This window comes from Episyrphus balteatus, chromosome 2 (genome assembly GCF_945859705.1).
Source record: "Episyrphus balteatus chromosome 2, idEpiBalt1.1, whole genome shotgun sequence".
Taxonomy (NCBI): Eukaryota; Metazoa; Arthropoda; class Insecta; order Diptera; family Syrphidae; genus Episyrphus; species Episyrphus balteatus.
The window spans coordinates 30,700,419-30,720,701 of record NC_079135.1 but is presented as its reverse complement, the minus strand read 5'-3'; the positions used below and the strand labels follow the sequence as shown (position 1 = coordinate 30,720,701).

Below are 20,283 nucleotides of genomic sequence, written 5' to 3'. Positions count from 1 at the left end.
CTTTTTTTTAAATAAAACAATATTGTTTTAACCATTACTAACAAACGTTTACTATCACGGACCTGTTTTCTTAATTTCTAACTTAAAGTCTTATGGGAAATGTGTTTTAAAAGCCCAAATATTATAACTACCAAATATTTTCAAATACAAAACAATTTTGTGGATTTTTCAAAAAAATACTTCAATAGGTAGGTACTTTGTAAAAAAAAAAAACTAAAAACGACTTTCTTAAAATTCGGTGGGTAAATATGAAATATGAAACGTTTTTGCGGTGTTGGGGTATTGAAATTTGTTTACCATTGTATTAGTCAAAATTAATTCTAATAAAAGTGAGTTTTTGATTTCTCTCAACAACTTCGGACAACGGAAATAAATTGTTGCCATTACTTTGCGAATCTAGAATTTTTTTTTGAATATACCAATCTCGTAAACAGCTCACCCGTCTTTATTTGCTGTTAAAATTTTGCTAGTTAATTACACACTAATTGTTAAAGTTAACGAAAATATAATAATAAGGTTTTAAATTACCATTTGATTGGGTTTATATTATTTTTTTTGGTACCCGGGGGTGTATGCGTAACATTTTTTTTAAACTTCGTGAGAGAAATGCTTAAAAATTTTTTTTCTTGTTTTGTCTAAAGACTTTGCTTTCTTGCTTTCTTTTAAATAAAATAAAATTAAAATGACATAAGTTTAGAATTTTCAAATAAAATCGAAGTCGAATTAAAATTTTATTAGAAGTGAGGTAGCTAAGCATTGAAAGCATACAATTTGCATGGTTGGTAATATAAACTATACAGAATAGAGTAGAAAAACTATAGGTACATTGAGGTATTCATATTCGGAAACAAATTTGAACTTAAGATAAGATACGGATCGTTCATAACAAAAAAAAAAAATCATGGTTGTTTTCAAAACCCAGGTGCAGGTCTACTTTTTTTGGAAATACAAAGTATTTTCAAAAAATATTCCCGTATTTTAATATTCACGTGACTGTAAATTTATCAAACAAGGAAAAATCTAGAGGTTTACTTGTCAAACTAACTTAAGAAGTTTATATTTCATTAAGAAATGAGAACAAATTTTATGAATGATTTAATTAACTTTTCCGAACTTTCAAATACCTACTTCTTTTTTAACAAATCTGACCAACGCCAACGTTAATCTTAAGAGCATTTAACATTTTCATAAGTAGGTAAAATAATCTCTTTAACAATTACTCTTCAGTCCAATGTTAACTGAAAGCTTAAAAATAATCACTTCTGATAGTCTAGAAAATGTAGGACATCTAGTACTGAGAGGGTTAAAAAATTATATAATGAATTTTAATGTTTTGTATCGATACAGAATTTGAGCGTCTATATCTGGTTCAAAGTTACCCAAAACACCCTATAAGCTTTTTGTTTTTAAATAGTATTTAAAGGGCGTTTTTCGAGAATGAAAAATAACTCAAATTTTTTAACGGGATTTTAAAATTTATCATATTATGAGGTATTAAAAAGTTTATAAATCATAATTTCCCATAACAACCCATTTCTATGAAGGTATGTACATATACATATGTATTTTATTTTTTTTATAACATTGCATTTATATTCAGATTTGGTTAAGTTTTTTCTTTTCAATACTTACATCAACATGCATCCAGCAATTGTGACGCTGACATATGTCTGCAACTTCATTGAGTGGATCAAAAGCTCCCAATACTGTTGTTCCGGCAGTGGCATTAACAAAGAATGGAACATGTCCCTTTTGTTTTCGTTCGACAATAAGTCGTTCAAGTTCTTTAGTTATCATGCGTCCATTTTCATCTGATGGCACCATAACACAATTGTCTGTGCCAAGACCACAAACTGACGAACACGATTTAATGGAATAATGACATTGGTCTGAAGTGAACATAACAAGTTGTCCAGGCAATGCACTAGCTCCACGCTCTTTGTAGCCTGGGAACATCTTGTGTCGGGCAGCCAAGAAAGCATACAAATTGGAAATTGATCCTCCTGGAGCTAAAATTGAGTCACCACCATTCCATCCAATGATCTCTCGCATCTTAGTTAGAACGACATTCTCCATCAAAATGAACACTGGAGCAATTTCGTAAGTAAACATGTTGGTATTAGCTGTCGCAGTTAACCATTCTCCGGCCATTGAAACCAAATCCAATCCACATGACAGTTGATTGAAGAAATGTGGATGTCCTGTCAGAGAGAGAAAATAGAAAAACATACAAAAAAATTGAATTAAATACACACACATATTAAACGACAATGAAGAAAAAAAAAGGAAAGGAAACAATTTCTCGCCATATTAGTTACGATGTAGATGCGATGGAATGAAAACATCTTTAGAACAAAAAAAAAAAAATCTAAATCAAGGAGGGTTGGCATTGGCATTGGCAGTGCCATCAAAAGGCATCACACAATTCACATTCAGTTTGTAGCAAATGTCCCGGAATAATCCTTCGAAATTTCGTTCATCATTATTTGTTCAGAAGAAGAAGCACACAGAAAAAAAAAACCAATGAACTAATCTCGAATTGAAGGATATTCCAATCCCAAGTCGTATCTTCCACTCTCTTTCTATATATATTTTATTATACAACACATTATCCCAGAGAAGGGGGATAATTATTGTAGCAAAAGACAAGAGATTGGCAGTAATCCCTATGGCGTTGGATAAAACCTAAAGCTTGACAGACGGGTCCTCTGTTAGAAATTATTTTTAATGGAGCTATGTGGTGTAATTTAATAGTTTGCCTCTTAAGCTCCTGGAATAGATAGGATAGGATTATGTGTAACGCGAAAGTTCTCAACTCAACTATAGTTTTTATCTCTCTGGAACATGCACTCTCTTTTTCTTATCTTTCTATTTCTCTATCTGTATTTCTGGTCATGATTTGATTTTCGCGTGATTTATTCTGACAATGAGTTTCTATATAATTGTTAACCATAAAGTTTTAAATTTATATGAATGTTAAATCTCTTAGATATTTTCAACGCGAGTTCAAGGATTTATTTTAAAATTCTATGAAGCGTATTTATGAAGTTTCTTTGCGAATTTCTCACGAAAGAGAAGTATGGTGGAAGAGTGAAAAACCAATTAAGAAAATAATTGTCATTCAAAGACGAATACTTGTGAAATTACGAAGAAGTAATCTGCGTTATCACAGATGGAAAAGAGAAAGGGTTTAAGAAGTTATCATGGAAGAAAATAAATAATTGCCTATTTGAAGCAGTGAACTGAACATGATTTAAAAAGAAGGAGAATATATTTTTTGTAAGTAAAATAAATAGCTGCTGGAATAATCAAAGAAAAACGAACCCGAAATTAATAAATCGCAACTCAACCGATCTAGTAAATGACAACCGAAACAAGTAAGTAAGGTAAATTGCTTAATTGCTGCCAAACCTAGCCAAAAAACATTAGAAACTAGTAAATCGTAACAGAAACTAGTATATCGCAACATAAACTTTAAAAGCGCAGGTAAAAATAGTAAACCGCTGTCAGATCTAGGAAAAAAAGAGCCGAAACTGGTAAACCGGAGACAAAACGTTCAAAACATTATAGGAAATCGCAATCAAATTTATGAAAAATAAAACCAAAATTAGTAATCAGCAAGCAGATTGATTAAATGGCAGCCAAAACTATCTAGTAAGTTTATCGGTGAATCTTATTGAAATGGAGTCGAAGTTGGTACATTGCAGCCAAATCTGGTAAAAAACAGCCAAGATTCGCAAATCGCAACATAAACTGTAAGAACAATCAAATATAGGAAAAAAGGGTGCAGAAATTGGGATATCGGAGCCTAAACTTAAAAAAAAAAAAACTGCCATGAAATGGAACATAAATGAAATCAAGGAAAATCAAATCCAAAATTGGTTAATCGCAACTCAAGTTGGTAAATCGCAAGCGAATCTTGTAAACGGCAGCCAAAACTAGTAAGTAAATCGTTAATTCAGGTAAAATGGATTCGAAGTTGGTAAAATGCTGCAAAATCTGATAAAAAGCTGCCGAAATTCCTGAATCGCTACCAAAACTGCGAAATCGTAGCATAAACTGTAATATCGCACCCAAAACTAGTAAAAGGTAGTCAGATCTAGGAAAAACGGGGCCAAAACTTGAAAATCGTGTCCGAAACTGGTAAGAAAACAGCCGAAACTGGTAAACCGGAATCAAATCTGGGAGAAACGAAGCCAAAATTGGTAAATCGCAACTAAAACTGGGGTCGAATTACGACATACGTTCGTTAACGAATGGTTGCTATGTGTCCCTATCGTTTTCTAATAATTAACTAGAGACAGAAATAGTCAAAACGTTAACGTATGATCGTAATCGTGTGCCGTAATTCGACCCCTGGTTAATCGCAAGCGAATCTTGAAAATGGCAGCCAAAACTAGTAAGCAAGTAAATCGTGAGTGAATCTAGGTAATATTTAGCCGAAAACGGTACATCGCAGCAAAACCTGGTAAAAAACAGCCGAACTTCGAAAATCGCCAACGAAACTGGAAAATCGCAGCACAAACTTTAAATCGCAGTCAAAACTAGTTAATCGAAGTCAAATCTAAAAAATACGGAGCTGATATTGGTAAATCGCAGCTGCAGTTTGTAAAAAGCATCCACACCTTTCAAATCGGAGTCAAATTAAGGAAAAATGAAGTGAAAATTGGAACTGGAAAATCGTAGTCCAATCTAGCACAAAACGGAGTCAAAATTGATAAATAGCAACTGAAATTGATGAATCACATGCTGATCTTGTAAATCGCAACCGACACAAGTATCTAAATCGCATTTCAATACAGGAAAAATGGAGCAGAAACTTCTTAGTTTCAGCCAATTTAGGCAAAAATAGCCAGAGCTAATAAATTGCTACCCATCATGAAACTTCTTGTAAACCGCAGTCAGATCTACGAAAAACGGTGATAAAACTGGAAAATCGGAGCCAAAACTTAAAAATAAAAACCGCCAGAAATGGTAAACCGGAATCATATCCGGGAAACGAATCCGTGTCTGGTTAATCGCAACTAAAGCTTTTAAATCGCAAGCGAATCTAGGTAAAGTGTAGCCGAAGTTGACAAATTGCATCCAAATCGCCACCGGAACTGTGAAATCGCAGCATAAACTGTAAAAGCATAGCTAAAATTAGTAAAATCAAATCAAACTGGTAAAAGTAGCAGGACCATGCAGAGATCAGAGCCAAATTTAGGAAAACCGAATTCGAAATCAGATTATGGCAATCGGATCAGATATATCCCAGACTAAACTAATCGGTAAATCTTAGAAAAAAAAAATCCCAGCCGTAACTACTAAATCAGAGTAAAATCTAGAAAAAAATGAAGGCATACCTGCTAAATCAGAGCCAAAACTGGCAAAACGCTGCTCGAATTCAACGAAACTGAAACCAGTAAATCGCAAGCGGAAAACTAATAAATTGCAAATGTGGCAAATTGCAGCCTAAGCTAGTCAAATCTATCTTTAAAAAAAATCGCAGTTCTAACTGAAAATTCGCATGTGGTTCTGGTAAATAATAATTGAACGGCTATATCGCTACTCAAATTGGTAAGTTACTATCGAATCTGGTAAATTTGTATCTGAAACTGTTACATCACAGGCAACCCTTAAATATTAAAATTAAAGTAGTGTCTAAGTTTTGTATCTTTCAAATTATCTTATGACAGCTTGGAATCAAGAAATATATTTTTCTTCGTAACCCTACCTACCCAACCCATGCCATTACCAACCTTAAAAGATTTTCAGTGAAATCCTCTTAAAAAACCTTTAACCGTTTAGCGGAAAAAATTGATCAAAAAAAAAAAAACCAGCGGCTAAAACAAAAGATACAAACAATAGAATAACCGATACAAAAGCATCTCGCATCGATGGAAATTAGAATTTAAGAACCCCTTTTAAGTAAAAAAAAAACCATTCCTGCGTAAATAAATTCCCATATGTTCCATCCGGGTCGACTCTGTCAATCTGTCATCATCATCACTCCCGTTTTCGGCCGTCATTCTCCAAGAAACTTCTGCTTCATCTTTTTTTTTTTATTGATCAGTATTCAAATTTTTAATAATAAAATACACAACATACATAACAACAACAATAACAAAAACTAAAAGGTAGCAGATAATCAAATGCTCATTTATTGAAGCTAATAGGAAAGAAAAACAACCCCCCCAACCCTAATATTTTTTTTGCTAGATATAAATGGACAAACAAATAAAAGATTTGCCCTCCCAGAACGTATAAGCAATGTCAATTCGCATTTTGGGTGCCATAAGTCGTGTGATTAAAATCCCATTGAAGAGGAAAATCTCCCTTCTAGTGGTAGCTCACTGCTTTGGCAGGTGCTGGGGTGGGGTTACAATACTCCTGATGTATTCGCATATATAGAACAACAACAAAAACACAAAGCACACTTCCGAATCCTTTTTAAGGATGGAAAGCATTTGGGGTCTGTGTTTCTATCTGCCTGTGTGTTGTTCGTTTTCCCATCAGACAAGCTAGCTAGCTAGGCTAACGCAGCATCATCCGTTGAGAAACATTTTGCCAAATTGAAATGTTGCCACAGATGGAGAATGTCGAGAGTCGACCAGCCTTTTCTCTTCAGCGTTATCCTACATCCTTTTTTTTTTGTGTGCTATAAGTTCTTGTGCTCATGTTGAAGGGGGATCAGTGCAGCGAGTCAGAAAATAACAACGGATTTTGATTAAAGCTCCCTTTATAGAGTTCTTCTTCCCAAAAAAACGCAGGAGATGAGGAATGAAAAAAAAAAATAAAGTTAGAAACGAGGGGTTCGAAGCCAAAAGCATATAGTTCATATACACACACACATTATGTGTGTGGGATTCAATTTTATGAGAGATTATGGATCATAAATGGTTTCATTCTTTTAGAAACAAGGATTTTTTGTTCGCCTTGTCCTGGTCCCCTTATATTCAAAGATATTTCATTGAAATTCTGCGACTGTGAAAGAATGTTGTGATTTTAACAAGAGTGTTTTTCTTGTGTTTCTATTATTTTGTTTTTTTTTTTTTCTTAATCTAAAACACTTCTAGAGATAGCTTCCAGGCTTTCAAAAATTAATCAAGTGTGAATTAAAAAAATAAAAGAAGCCGAGTATTTTAAACAAACAAAGATAAAAGGCTTAAAATGTCTGTTATTTAACAACGAGTGAAATATTGTTATCTCTGGCTGAAGTTTTTGTTTGTTTGCATTTATACTATTTGAAAATCCAGACGAAAAAAAAAAAATATAATTTAGTCACTCTAGAAAACTTTCCTAAATTGTTTACCAAACAAAAACTCTGGTAAGCCACGTGAAAGGGAACTTTGAAAAACCGAAATACCTGCAAACTTCAGCATAAGAAATCAGAAATTGAGTTGTTGTTGTTTTTCGTATTTCAATATTTTGCACTCTCATCTTTTTTCTATAAAAAAAACCCTGCTACAGTTTTAATTCTCCAAACTACATTTTCAACGCGTTTGAAAATAAAATGCACGACTGTGTCGCACGACTGTGTCGCACGTACTTGTTCTTGCAGTTTTATTGCCATTGTTTTGAATATTACGTCTGGAAAGTTTAATCAAAATCGTTAGAGCAATTTTCGAGTTTTTTGCTATAACTTGAGCTTCAACTTTTTGTTGTTTTGTCCAAATTCGATTGTAAATTATTGATTGCGCATAGCTTTTTGTCTGTCTTCTTCGGGTTTCTCCGCCACATTCCCACACATTTCATGTTTTCACAAAAATGCGTTTTTTTTATTATTTTTTTTGTCATTCGTTTTTTGATAAGCCCGTTTATTATATTGCTTACATTTGCTTACTGATATCTAGTCATAAACTTTTAACCAAGAATTCTATATCGTGTTTGGTAATGCATGAATTTCGAGTAAAAGCACTTTTTTTTTTAATAAAAAAAGTGCTTTATAAAAAAAAACATTTGTGTTTGTCTTAAAAAATCATTTATTTTGAAAAATCAATTTATTGAAAACGTTGCAGTGAATTTTCTTGAAATTGTGCTTTTTAATGTACACTTACAATAATTTCTGAAGAACGGCTCACCAAATGCTTTTTTGAAAAATAATTATGTACAAAAAATTAAAAAAAAAATGTTGTAAAAAATTGTTTTTTGTTTATAAAATGCGGCTATGCATTTTTAATTTATCTTAAAGAAAACTAAAATTGCAAATAAATAGCTTTGCCATTTTTACTTGCGATATAGGTTGGTACTAAAGGACAAATTGAGCACAAATCGCTGGCTGAGAATTATAGGGTTGTATGTCAACTCCCCTTTGTTTTGAGAAAATCGATTTCAAAGTTTTTTAAGGCTGGTTTTTGGATGAAATAGTTACATAGCAGTAAAGTATTGATGCAATCTTATAAAGGACCATAAAAAAGTCATAAAACCATGAAAAAACATTAATTTCATTACAAAAATGGATTTTATAAGCATTTTAAAAAAATGACATAGAACCTTTTTATGAAAAAGTTTATAAAAAAAAAGGTTCTATGTTGAACATAGTTATACGGAGCTTACATGTAATAAATGGATTTTATATGAAAAAAAGTGACTTCATCGTGAAATAGGCTTTGCTTTAATTTAATTTTATTCAAATTTTGCACAAAACAGTCAAATTCTATTTTAAATAACAGAAAGAAATACCACAAATCACGTTGTTGCATTTATAGATAACAACAATTCCTGCTTTTGTTGAATTATGTACACAGAAAAATGACAATCTAAAAACAATTAAAATTTGTATTAAATCAGCGGATTTTTGCATGCTTTTTGTCCAAAAAGACATTCGTCTTAAAACAATCAACTACGGTACAAAATGTATGCCAAAAAAAATTGAAGGTTTTTTTAATATTTTAATTTTAATAAGAATGCACATACAATTAATGAAAAATCATTTCAATCTTAGCCAGGTATCTACACTTAAATTTTCTTAAGAAGAAAATTCTTGTTAAAATGAAGTTCACTTTGATTTTAACAAAGTTTAAACAAATTTTACTTATTTTTATTAGAATTTAAGAGGATTGGATTTTAGAGGAGTATCATCTTGATTCTAAGTACCTTATTAGTCTCCATCTCCATGTATAACGAAGAGTTCACTTCGGTTAGTAGAGTAAAATCTTGACCTTTGAAAAAAAAAAAATACTCAATTTTCCAACTAAATACATACAACTAAAAATTAATTTTTTGTTTAATATTTTTGTTTTTCGTGAAAGCTGAATCTCGTTTGCAGTTCCTTTATCCTAGTATATCTTGTGGGATTTAGGTTTGTCCGAAGGTCCTTTTTAGGTACTTTTTGAGTTTTGACTTCTTTTGTTTTAAGTTAAGGATACGAACTATGAAATTCCCAATCTCGATTATGAAAAAAAAAGTTTTCAAAAATCACTTCCAATTCTTGACACACAAAAAACATTACTCTAATTTAATAAGTTATGATGTAAGAATATCTAGGTTAGGTAACCCGAATGAATTATTGCAAAAGTTAAGGTTGGATACTACATATTTTGGTTTAAAGAGCACAGAACGAGATACAAAAATTCTTTGCTGTTTAGTAAAAGCCCTGGAGTGAAATCCGCTAACTTGATATTCGATAGTTGATAGTAAAAAACAACGAATTATGGAGCAAAATCATCGTTTTTGACTGTCAACTATTGACTATCAAGTTAACCGATTCCACCCCTATTGTTCCATACCAGCAAAAACATCAAAAGATCTTTTATTTTTACTTTAGTTAAAAAAAAAAATCATTTCCATAAGATTTCATTTTGAAAAATTTGCGTAAAAAAGTTCTATGTAACTTAAATCAATGTATTTTTTTGATTGAAAAAAAAAAAAAAATCAGTAAAAGGGTTCTATGTTGCAATTTGAATAACATAGAACCTTATTATATTAATACATTTATGTGAAATCGTGAAAGTTGTATGTCTTTTTTACCTGTACCGTCATCATTAATTTTTTTTCTAATTTTTTTTTTAAATTGTATCTGAAAACCGTTGAAATTACGAACATTTTGGTGTATAAAACTCATTTTTTGTATTTTGTATCAAATACACCCTTATAATTCTCAGCCAGCGAAATGTCATATAATTTTCTGTGTAGCATAACCCATAAAAGCATGAACATGAAAATAAAAAAAGTTTTTTGTACCGTTATTAATGATACCTGCCATAGAACCGTTTTTTTTTTGATTTATGAATTTCTTGTAAACACTCATTAATACCTATATTTTAATTTTTTTTTTGTAAAAAAATCAATTTTATTCAAAACGGGTTGATGAATTTTATCGCAATTTCGTTTTTATGTGTTGAGTAATATTTTCTTAAATTTTTTTTTTTTCAAAAATGTTAGAAAAAATTATTAAAAAAAAACGACTCGAAAGATTTTCGAAATTTTTTTTTCTAAAAATTCATTTTTATTCAAGAAATCAAATGGCATCCTTGGTTTTGTGTAAAATATCATTCACACACCGTTTTAGGTGTTTAATTAATTAGGGTAAAACTCTACAATACGCCCCAGTTTACAAAACGCCCCACCAGTCTCGTACGCACACAAGTGTTGTTAAGCAAACAAAACGAAAACTGTTCAAACTAATTTAAGTTGCTTGTCAATTGTGTTATTGAGTTGTAGTATTCTGTGTGTCCTGAAAAGAAAAAAACTACAAAACAAAAATTTGGCACCAAAACATATTGCGGAGATCGCAGACAAAATTTCATTTTTTCGGAAAGTATAAAGACCATATCAAATTGATACATATATTTAGAAAGTTAAAAAATGGGCTTCTTAGTTCTTTTTTGGTAATTCCTTGAAATCAGTTTGGGTTGCTATATTTTTGCATGCGCGTATTGCACTTCGAAATTTACAAAACGCCCCAGTACAGTGAGTGTAATACGCCCCACTAAATTATGAGGTAAAATACTAATTAACATTTTTTTTAATTTCCTATATGCTTAAGAATTGCATGAAATTACATAAGGACGACACTGCGGCCGTTATGGTCAAAAACGAAAATTATTACAAGACCGTTTTTAAGGAAGTTTATTTCTCAGCGCACATCTTGCTATATGGCGTTGCATGAGTTTTTTACCATGTAAACATACCCGATTGCAACATTTGCGGCCGCAAAGCATCGCAAAATGCTATATTCCAAAATCAAATAATTTAATTTTTCCAATTTAATACATTTGTACCTACTTTTTCCTTAGGGGCGTTTTGTAACTGGTGTGGGGCGCTTTACCCAGCAAATGAGTTACAAAACGCCCCACTTGAACTTTTTTTAAACGATTTATGTATAATATATGCTAACATATTTTAGTACAAATGAATATGCCAAAAGTAAGAAAAAAGACTATACTTTTTATATTTAACAAAAAAACTATTATTTTCCTTTATTTTTTTGGTTTTATTGAAGATTCAAAAAAAGTGGGGCGTATTGTATAGTTTTACCCTATAAAAACAGATTTCATTCTTTTTTTCACTAGGTACTTACGAAATTCCTTAAAAATATCAAATTTTAAAATTTCCCTAATTTTATTGATTAAAATGCTTTAACATTAGAGTTCCTTAGAGCAAGTACGTGCGACACCAGTCGTGCATTTTATTTTATTTGAATTTTAAATTGACAAATCTCCAATATACATTATATCTTTCCAATGGATTTGTTCTTCAATTTTCGTGAATTTTTTTTTAAGACAACAGTTGTTTTTGTTTATTTGCTTTTTGTATATTTGTAGATTTCCAATAATGTGAAGTAAGATTGTGGTGTACTTTTAAGAGCATTCAGAAATAAATTATAATTGTTTGAAATTTCAATTTTTAGCATTAAAATTAATGCTAAAATTTATAAAAATCCAAAGATTTTTAAATTTTGGTACCATCGCGTAATCGCTTCGAGTAATCCTCTCCTCTTTAGACATTTTTTTTTGTTTTCTTCCATTTTCTTTTCTAGTTTCTTGGCTAGTATCCTTGTTTTTTTTTTTTTTGCTACTGGAAACATTTTTATTTAATATAATATAAGGATACATATTTGAATGAAATTGATCACAATCCTAAAATATTTTTGTAACTCTTTTGTTGTGTTGTTACTTTTTTGTTTGTTGTTGCTGTTTTTTTATTTATTTGCTATTGCAACCTGTTCAAATTATTACAATTCATAAACCTTAAAATTATCAAATACATAAAAACTGTGATAAGCTCTTGCCTGAAACTTAATTTTAGTTATTCACCGTCATGCTACACTTGCTATCACCTAGTTACCGATTGTGTTTTTAAGTCAACAAATACTAATTTGCATGCCGTGTGCCTTGCAGCCATATGGCATGGAAACATAAAAAAAACTCTTCCCACAAATTTTAATGTATACATGCCTATATATTACTGCAAAAGGATTTTTATCAAAATCACATTGTTTATTCAGCCACATCCTGTTAACTATCTCTCATACAATAGCAAATACCAATCCCAAACATCTATACCCATCGAGTATCTGCATCATAAAAAAGTTAAAAAAAAAAAAAAATACCACAAATGATTCCCTTAAGGGTAAGGAAGTGTCCTTAAAATATGTTTATCGTCTCTTTTCTTTTGAGACCAAAGAATTAGGGTTAGGATTAAATTGAAAATCCTCCAAACAAAATGTGCATCCAAGAAGATAACGACATTAACAACACCATTTTATGGCCCATTGAATACTGAATAACAATCACTGATCCTATTCACCTTTCATTTGCAGCGATGGTAATCCTATTTATGATTTTTGCCACTGTCGTCGTCGTCGAATACAACGAAACCTTTGATTTTTGATACCACAAGGGACCTGGTTATGATATTGTATGTCCTCCTGGTCTCTTTTGAAAAAAGGGTGAAAAAAAAGACAAACACACTTCCAACGTCCTTCTGTAAGTTCTAAGTTTTTATATACGTAAACACGAAATTGAAAAGTCAAGCCATCAATCAAAACGTGCAGCGTATGTTTCAACACAATCTTCCCCCGTTCGTTCGAGATGCCATTCAATAATAACGTAACATCAACAAAAAATAACCAAACTAAACAAAAAAAGAATCTCGAACATATTGTCAAAGTTTCTCGTACCATCATCGTAAACTTTTGAATTATGGTTCGCCTCGAAAATTAAGGACCACTTCTCTTACTTTTAATCTAATAGCGCACGTGACCACAATACTGTTATCAACACTTCATCCTCGGGGAGCGTTCGATCCCATTCTTAATGTGCGTCTTTTGCCCCGAAATACTCTTTTATGAAACGGATGCTACTATACCAGTGTCACCCATCACCCAACGCACCCATCATCAGGATATACGTTGACGTTATCGCTCACAAAATAAGGATATATGCGGCTATGTGGCATAATCAGGAGTGAGTGGGAATTGTGTGGCGGAAATTAAGCTCACAAAAGGAGTGAGAATAAGTTTCAATTGATTATTTCAATAAACATCGTTTGTGGTGAAGCACATTTTGATTGATTGATTAGATTAAGTTGTTTCCAAGATGTACAGAAAGAGTGTGTGTGTGTGTGTGATTGTTGTTGTTATTGTCATCGACCTCTTCTTCGTCAGTTTGAATGGCTGCTAATCAAGGACTAATTAGTTTTGGATGTTTACACATAACTTTAGGAATAATTTAACTCAATGAACTGAGTGAACAGCGCAATATTATGACGAGGAACGTTTTATGAATATTTTAGTGAGGGTTAGGTGAAAACTTATACAAAACTTACCGGTCTTAACTCCATACTTCAATGTGGTAGCACAATCTTCGATGAGTTGTTGAAGTGTTACTGCACGATCGGGAATTTCCAAATCTAGCAGACGTTTCATGTCCTCAGGATGATGGAAGTCAAGAATTTTCTCATTGCGATCGTTGGTGCTCTTAACGAAATCGAGAAGAACATCGATGACTTTGAGAAGAAATTCTCGGGTCTCTGAGCCAGCAGCAACTGTTGTAGGCTGCAGGTCTGAAATTGAAAGAAATATTTTTTTTTGAATATTATTATAAAATAACTAATTGTTATACAAATTTATTTTGCAAATTGTTGATTATTTCGGCTTGTCAAAGAAATTTTTGGGGAAACATTGTTTTAAAGAAGATAACGTTTTTGAAAATGCTTTCATTAATGCTTCCACAGCATAAAACCAAATTTTGTACTTAATTGCATTTTAAGCTTATACTTCAAGAGTGCAAAAGTTCAAAAAAATTTTGGGTATGATATGAATCGCATCGAGAGTGGTTTGGGAGCTTCTTAATCTTAATTTCAAAAGTTTCAGAAAACACTTTTAAGATCATAACTCAAGAACTGATAAACAGGAAAACAGAAAACTTAAAAGTACAAGCATTGAATAATTATACATAAGAATTGAATTGTTTTCACAATTGGTGAATGATTTAAAAAGAAAAATACATTGAGAAAAACGCAATACCTATTGTAAATCAGTAAATCCCTTTTACTAAATTTCACAAGTGTTGCATTTCATTCACAGGGTGTTGCGTTACTAGTTGCAAATTCTCTCATTCCCATTAAAAAAAAACATGTTCTCAAGTGAAAAATGAAAATAGACCTGATTCTTTATTTGCAAGACAAATAAAATCATAGTGCCAAGAATTTTCCGTACCGCCATATATAAAAGGTTTTTTGCTAGTATTTGAACTATGTAGAATGAAATACAAATAGAAACAGAGCCACCATTTTTAACAGTTTTTCGCTATTATTTGAACCTTCTTTTGATGAAAAAAAAAAAAATAGGAACCATAATGAAATACAAATAGGAACAAAGCCGTTTATCTCCACTGTTCATGTTCGCTTGTATAAATTTAAACATATAAACGAAGTTATTTAAATTTGTTACTACATACCCCGGAAGAATGTTTCAATTTACCCCAGTATGAAATTTTTCAAAGTATAAAATTCTATGAAGGGGGGAAATCCCTCCAGACGACACCTTTTTCACTATTTTTTTATGAAAAACTGAAAGCACTTATTGAAATTTGGAAAAAGACAAGATATTACTGACATTATCAAGAATTGAAAAAAAATTTTTTGAAATGAAAAAATAACAAAATGGCGGCTCTGGAGCCTTTCAAAGTTGACGCCTCTAGTTTGCGCCGTGCAATGTACAGGTCCAGGAAATCATCTTTCCGTTAGATGATATTAGTACGCATTGCATGAACCTAAATTTATTTTTTTTTAAATGAAAAATAAAAATGTTCATGTTGTGGCCAATGATTTAAGGAGTAATTTGCTTCAAATTTCAAGTCGATAGCTTCATTAGTTTTTGAGTTACATTGCACGGCGCGGAAAAAAACTAGTTTCGAAAAAAATGCGTTTAAAGTTTTCGTTTTCGTACTATGGTAGGTTCGGAGCGCATTGGTTTCGGGAATATCTAGGCACTTTTGAGGCTTCATTTAAGGCTAAGACCATTGAAAATAGTTTCTTCGGTTGATAAATAAATTTATTACGCAAAAAAAAAATAATGCAAAAATAAAAAATTCCGGAGGGATTTCCCCCCTGAAGTACCAAAAATCACACGTAACTCACAATTTTTTTTTGGAGTGGAAGTATAAGTTCTCGTTCTATTAAGCATAATGTGTGAAATAATGTGTGATATCGCCAGATTACATGAATATAAATTTTTCTAGATTGATCAACAGTCTTCTCTTTCTGCACTTTTTCAAATGCAGTTTAAAAAAAATCAAAAAAGAGCACGTATACGCCACAGTGCACGTGAACAACGTCCAAATAATGTGAATAAGAATTTTTGCCTAGCTGCCAACACACCCAAATCGATATTAGATATCACTTGCATCATGTTAATTTTGTAAAAGAACGCATGGTCTTCATATTCCTGTACAGAATGAAAAAGTTATATTTTTTTTTTTTTTTAAGTTGTAGTTCTGACTCATTTTTAATAATAACCTTCATTAGAAAGACTATAGTCAGCTGTCCCAAATTGTAATTAAAACTTTTAACCTGTAAAAGTCTTTCATTACCATCTACTATTTGCAAAACTAAACAATAGCTGAAACATATTTTTTTTAAATCTAGTGTTTAGAAATTTTTTTTGTTTTTCAAAGACTACGATTGAGTATTGTATATCGTACTCTATTAAATAAAACCGTCTAAAATAGAGTAGGCTAATCTACGATACACTCATCTCTTTCAACAAAAAAAAAAAAACTTCTTATCAGTGAATTTCAGTCCAAAGTATTTCCACAAACTTAAATCATTAAAACGTTTAAACTTCTACCCTACCAGTGATATGTTTCAAACGAAAAGTTGAAACTATTTAACTTCACTTAATTAGCTCAACAAAATGTAATTATTGAAATCATAAAATCACATTTCTTCCCTTTCTCAACACGTATATTCGCGCTATGATTTCTAAAATAATTCCTTACATTCTAAAGAAATATCGCACCATTTTGCAAAGAAAATTCCGATAAAATCTTAACTTTTCGTCGTTGCCGTCGCCGATTATGTATGTATATCAAAAAGAAAGGAATTTTGTATTTTATGAGATTTTTTTTTTAAGTTTTTAATTTACCAACCAAAAGTTTTCTCAATTAACGGCTATAATTAAAACTACACAGTCGTTGTAATCATAGCGTATATTCACGTCGTCGTCATGTTGAATTACTTATAAAATAACAATCTACTTCCATGAAATCTTGATCCTAAAATATTTAATACTGACGATTAAGTTTTACACTTGTTTCGTATATTATGCGACTTTTCAAACAATCCAAATTCAGTTTCTTATTTTTTTTGTTTCTTTTTCTGTTGGAAAAACTTTTTCCACCCCATAAACAACAACGGCAATGCTGTTACCAAATGTTGTATTCACTTAAAACTACCTTCTCCACCCACAGTTACCCCTTTGCCTTAACACGAGCTACGATCAGATCCTGCTGCGTCGAGGATTATTTCATGTACCTATATAGCTCTGTGTTACAAGCCGGTGTTGTGCTGCTAGCAGGCAAAATGGAGTACACTCTAAGTACCGCATTTATTTCACTTTACTCTGCGCCACTTTCCCACCTCCCCTATCTAACCTACAAACCAACACCCTCCAGTTTTCTGTTTATAGCAAGCAAAAGGATGAATGTTGATGGTGGCGCTGGCGGTTGTAGGTAGCAAGCAGAAGGTATATATGTAGTACGCCACTGGAGCTACTTGAATAATTGCTAATTGAGGATTTGGATTGCCCGCAGTGGGATTAAATTGTCGCAGTTAATGGCTCAGAAAAAGCAACTATTCCAGGCTGTGTCCTATGGCAAGCAAACGGTAATGTAACGTAACGTTGTTTGTTGGATTGTATATAGAACAGAAGGATGCAAATAACTGAAGTAATTCAAATTTATAGCCTGCTGCAGGATTACGCTCTGGTTTATTGAATTGAATTGGTGTTTAAGTGCGGAATATTGGATCATCCGAAAACGAGGCATTTTTTTCTGACGATGATGATGTAGCTTATATGTGGATTTTTGCGGATTGAATGCCATAAACTCCCGCAAGTTTGTTGAATTTTTTTTTTTTTTATATTCTTCTTGTGTTTTCGTCAACATATGCGCCATTTCGTGAGCAGCAATTCAAAACCGGAAACTGCAATTATTTTGTTTCATTTAATTTAACCATCAGTTCTGTGCGCTATTAATTGCACAGAAAAGCGTGAAAATCATTCAAATTATTGCCGGAAATTTTAAATTTAATTAAAAAAATATAAAAATTGAAAACAAGAAAAAGGGCAGAACAAAAAAAAAAACTATAGCAACAACTGGCACAACAGCAAAACATTCATTCAATTTCAAAATCATGGAAAATTTGTACGCTAGCATCACAGGCATATACATAAGTTGGCATAATAAAAATGGCTGCCATTTCCGAACGATTCGTTGGTAATTAAACCCAACCGGCCGTGAAGTATATCAAATTGATTGTATACAAGAGAGTCTGTGCATCAGCTCAGGCATATTGTCTGCGATGCGAGGAAATCGTATAAGCAAATTAATAAAAAAAACAACAAAATACCAAACATTTGTTTTGTGTAAAATGTTTTTACTGGCAAATTTTTATATTTTTTAAGGGCTAATGGAATTTTTGAAGAAAATTTCAAAATTACTTCAATAAATCAGGGGTATATTTTCAATTTTGGGAAAAATACCCATCGAGTGAATTCCAGTTAACTAAAACGCGTATTTAATGTGATCCAGAGCTGACACACGACGACATAGAGAAAAAGAGAGTGCAGTAATGTTAGAAAAAAGCCACCCCTTTTGTGGCAGGACTGAGCTCACTTGAAAAATATCATAGAGGAACAGAAAAACACCCTTCAGGCAAAAATTCCAGGACAAATATATAAAAATTCCAACTGACATGTAATCGAATGTAATATCCTGTGACTAAACGGTTTATATTTGTACCATTCGCTGGCTACCGTGTGTTTTGCCATACCATGCAGCACACGTTAAAGGTTCTGTGAAGCTCTGAGGCGAGGGTTAGGTCGACTTTTATAATCTTCAATATGACGTTGGGGTGACTTTATAGTACCTTATGACTGAGCATTATATTTATTTTCTTATAGAGCAACAAAGTGAGTAAGAAGAAAAGAGTAGGTAGGTAGTTCTTGTAGAAATCTGTTCCATCATATGGTCGACTTAAGACAATTTATCACAGACAGAAGTAAATGTGTTGGACATACGAAATGTTTGTCTTTTTATTTGTTTTGCACTTAAACACTATAAGAACGAAAGGAACTTGGGTTGGAATTCTTGCTCTTGCTGCTTTTATTTTGACTCTTTAGTAAGTGCAAAAAGTGTTCTTATAAAATTGAACATTGTATACATATTTGCTTAGGTACGAACTATACTACCTACAATATTTAGTTCTTGAAAGTGACATTTGGACTTTTGGCCAAAGTAATGGATTGATCTGGTAAAGACTCCTTAGGAAAAATTTTTTTTTTGTTACTTGTTGTTGGGGATCAATATTTTTTAAAATATATATTTTTTTTTCTTGCTGCAATTGATAGTTATTTTAGATTGAATTGACCATGTTAGTTGAAGGAGAAAATTGGTACTCACAAGTAGAAAAAAATAGAACTGATTAATGGACAGAAAATGTTGTCAAAGTGATTTGTCACCGAAATTGAAGCTTTAGGAAACATGTCACGGATTAATGTGTCGATGTTCTTGTAATTTTTCAATATTTGTAATAGAAATTGGGAAGGGGGGAATAACCTTAAAAAAAATCTTGTAAAATGGCGGTCTTCTGATTTTTAATTAATGAAACATAACATTCAGTCATTTTAAATGGGAATTTCAATTCGTCTTCGTGTTGGGTTAAAATAATGAGAATGATTGAATTACTTACTTACAATTTCTTGATAGAAAAACTAGTTCTTAAATCTCGGTTACGGATCAATACACAAATCATTTCTGGTATATCCTTAAACTGAGTTTTAAGCTAGAACTTTTTCAAGAAATCGAGCATTTAGGACAAATTGCGAATTTAGTTTAAGATGACTAAACTCTTGTAAAAAACAGCTGTTTATAAAAATTTTAAACTTGAAACCTTTTGGTACTTATTCTTATTTTTATAGAAATCTTGTTAATAAAAAAAAAATGAGTAAAAACAGTGTGATTAATTTTTTCAAACAAAAACATTTGTTGGACAAACAAAATCATATTTGAATCAACTTTCAACATGGTCAACTCAACTATGCAGCCCTTGTTAATTTGAATATGTTGCCTTGCTTAATTGAAACGTAAACAGATTCGATGTTAAATTAACTACCACCATATTTTGAATTGAACACTCAACGTGCTGAATTCATAAAAAGTATTTTTTCTTTTAGAGAGACGTTATAAGGTAAAATAACCTTTTAAGATAGAACTCAGGTTTCAACTTTGCAACCAAAAAATTGTCAACTTGCAGATGATAACAGAATAACACGAAAGAAGCGAAACTACTTTCAATTTTGAAATGAGTTTCTGGAAAACAAAATTAGTTTTAAATTTTTCTGTCAGAATTTTCAATTGAAATTTGAAAAACTGAAACAACCAGTTTGCTTGCATCTTTAAAAAAGCTTGATCGGTTCGAAAAACTATATCAATGCAACTTAATTATGCTATTAAAAACTTATCAACTTATTTGGCCAACATTTTCAAATATGAAGAAAGTCAAGATTTTCTCTATTAGTTGTGAGCTGTAGAACGGAGTCTGGAATGTTTTAATACGCGCTCAAGCTAAATAAAA

The 20,283-nt window shown here is 31.7% G+C and overlaps 1 protein-coding gene across 4 annotated transcripts in view; it reads right to left on the bottom strand.

The window, feature by feature from the left end:
* The window catches only part of LOC129909217 (glutamate decarboxylase), a 46,706-nt gene that overhangs the window by 15,270 nt on the left and 11,153 nt on the right, over positions 1 to 20,283 (bottom strand). For all 4 annotated transcript variants that reach the window (XM_055986251.1, XM_055986252.1, XM_055986253.1 and 1 more), the window contains exons 3-4: positions 13,753 to 13,989; positions 1,633 to 2,201 (exon numbers count right to left, since the gene is read on the bottom strand). In XM_055986251.1, the coding sequence (XP_055842226.1) occupies positions 1,633 to 2,201; positions 13,753 to 13,989 (806 nt within the window). The remainder of the gene's footprint in view (positions 1 to 1,632; positions 2,202 to 13,752; positions 13,990 to 20,283) is intronic.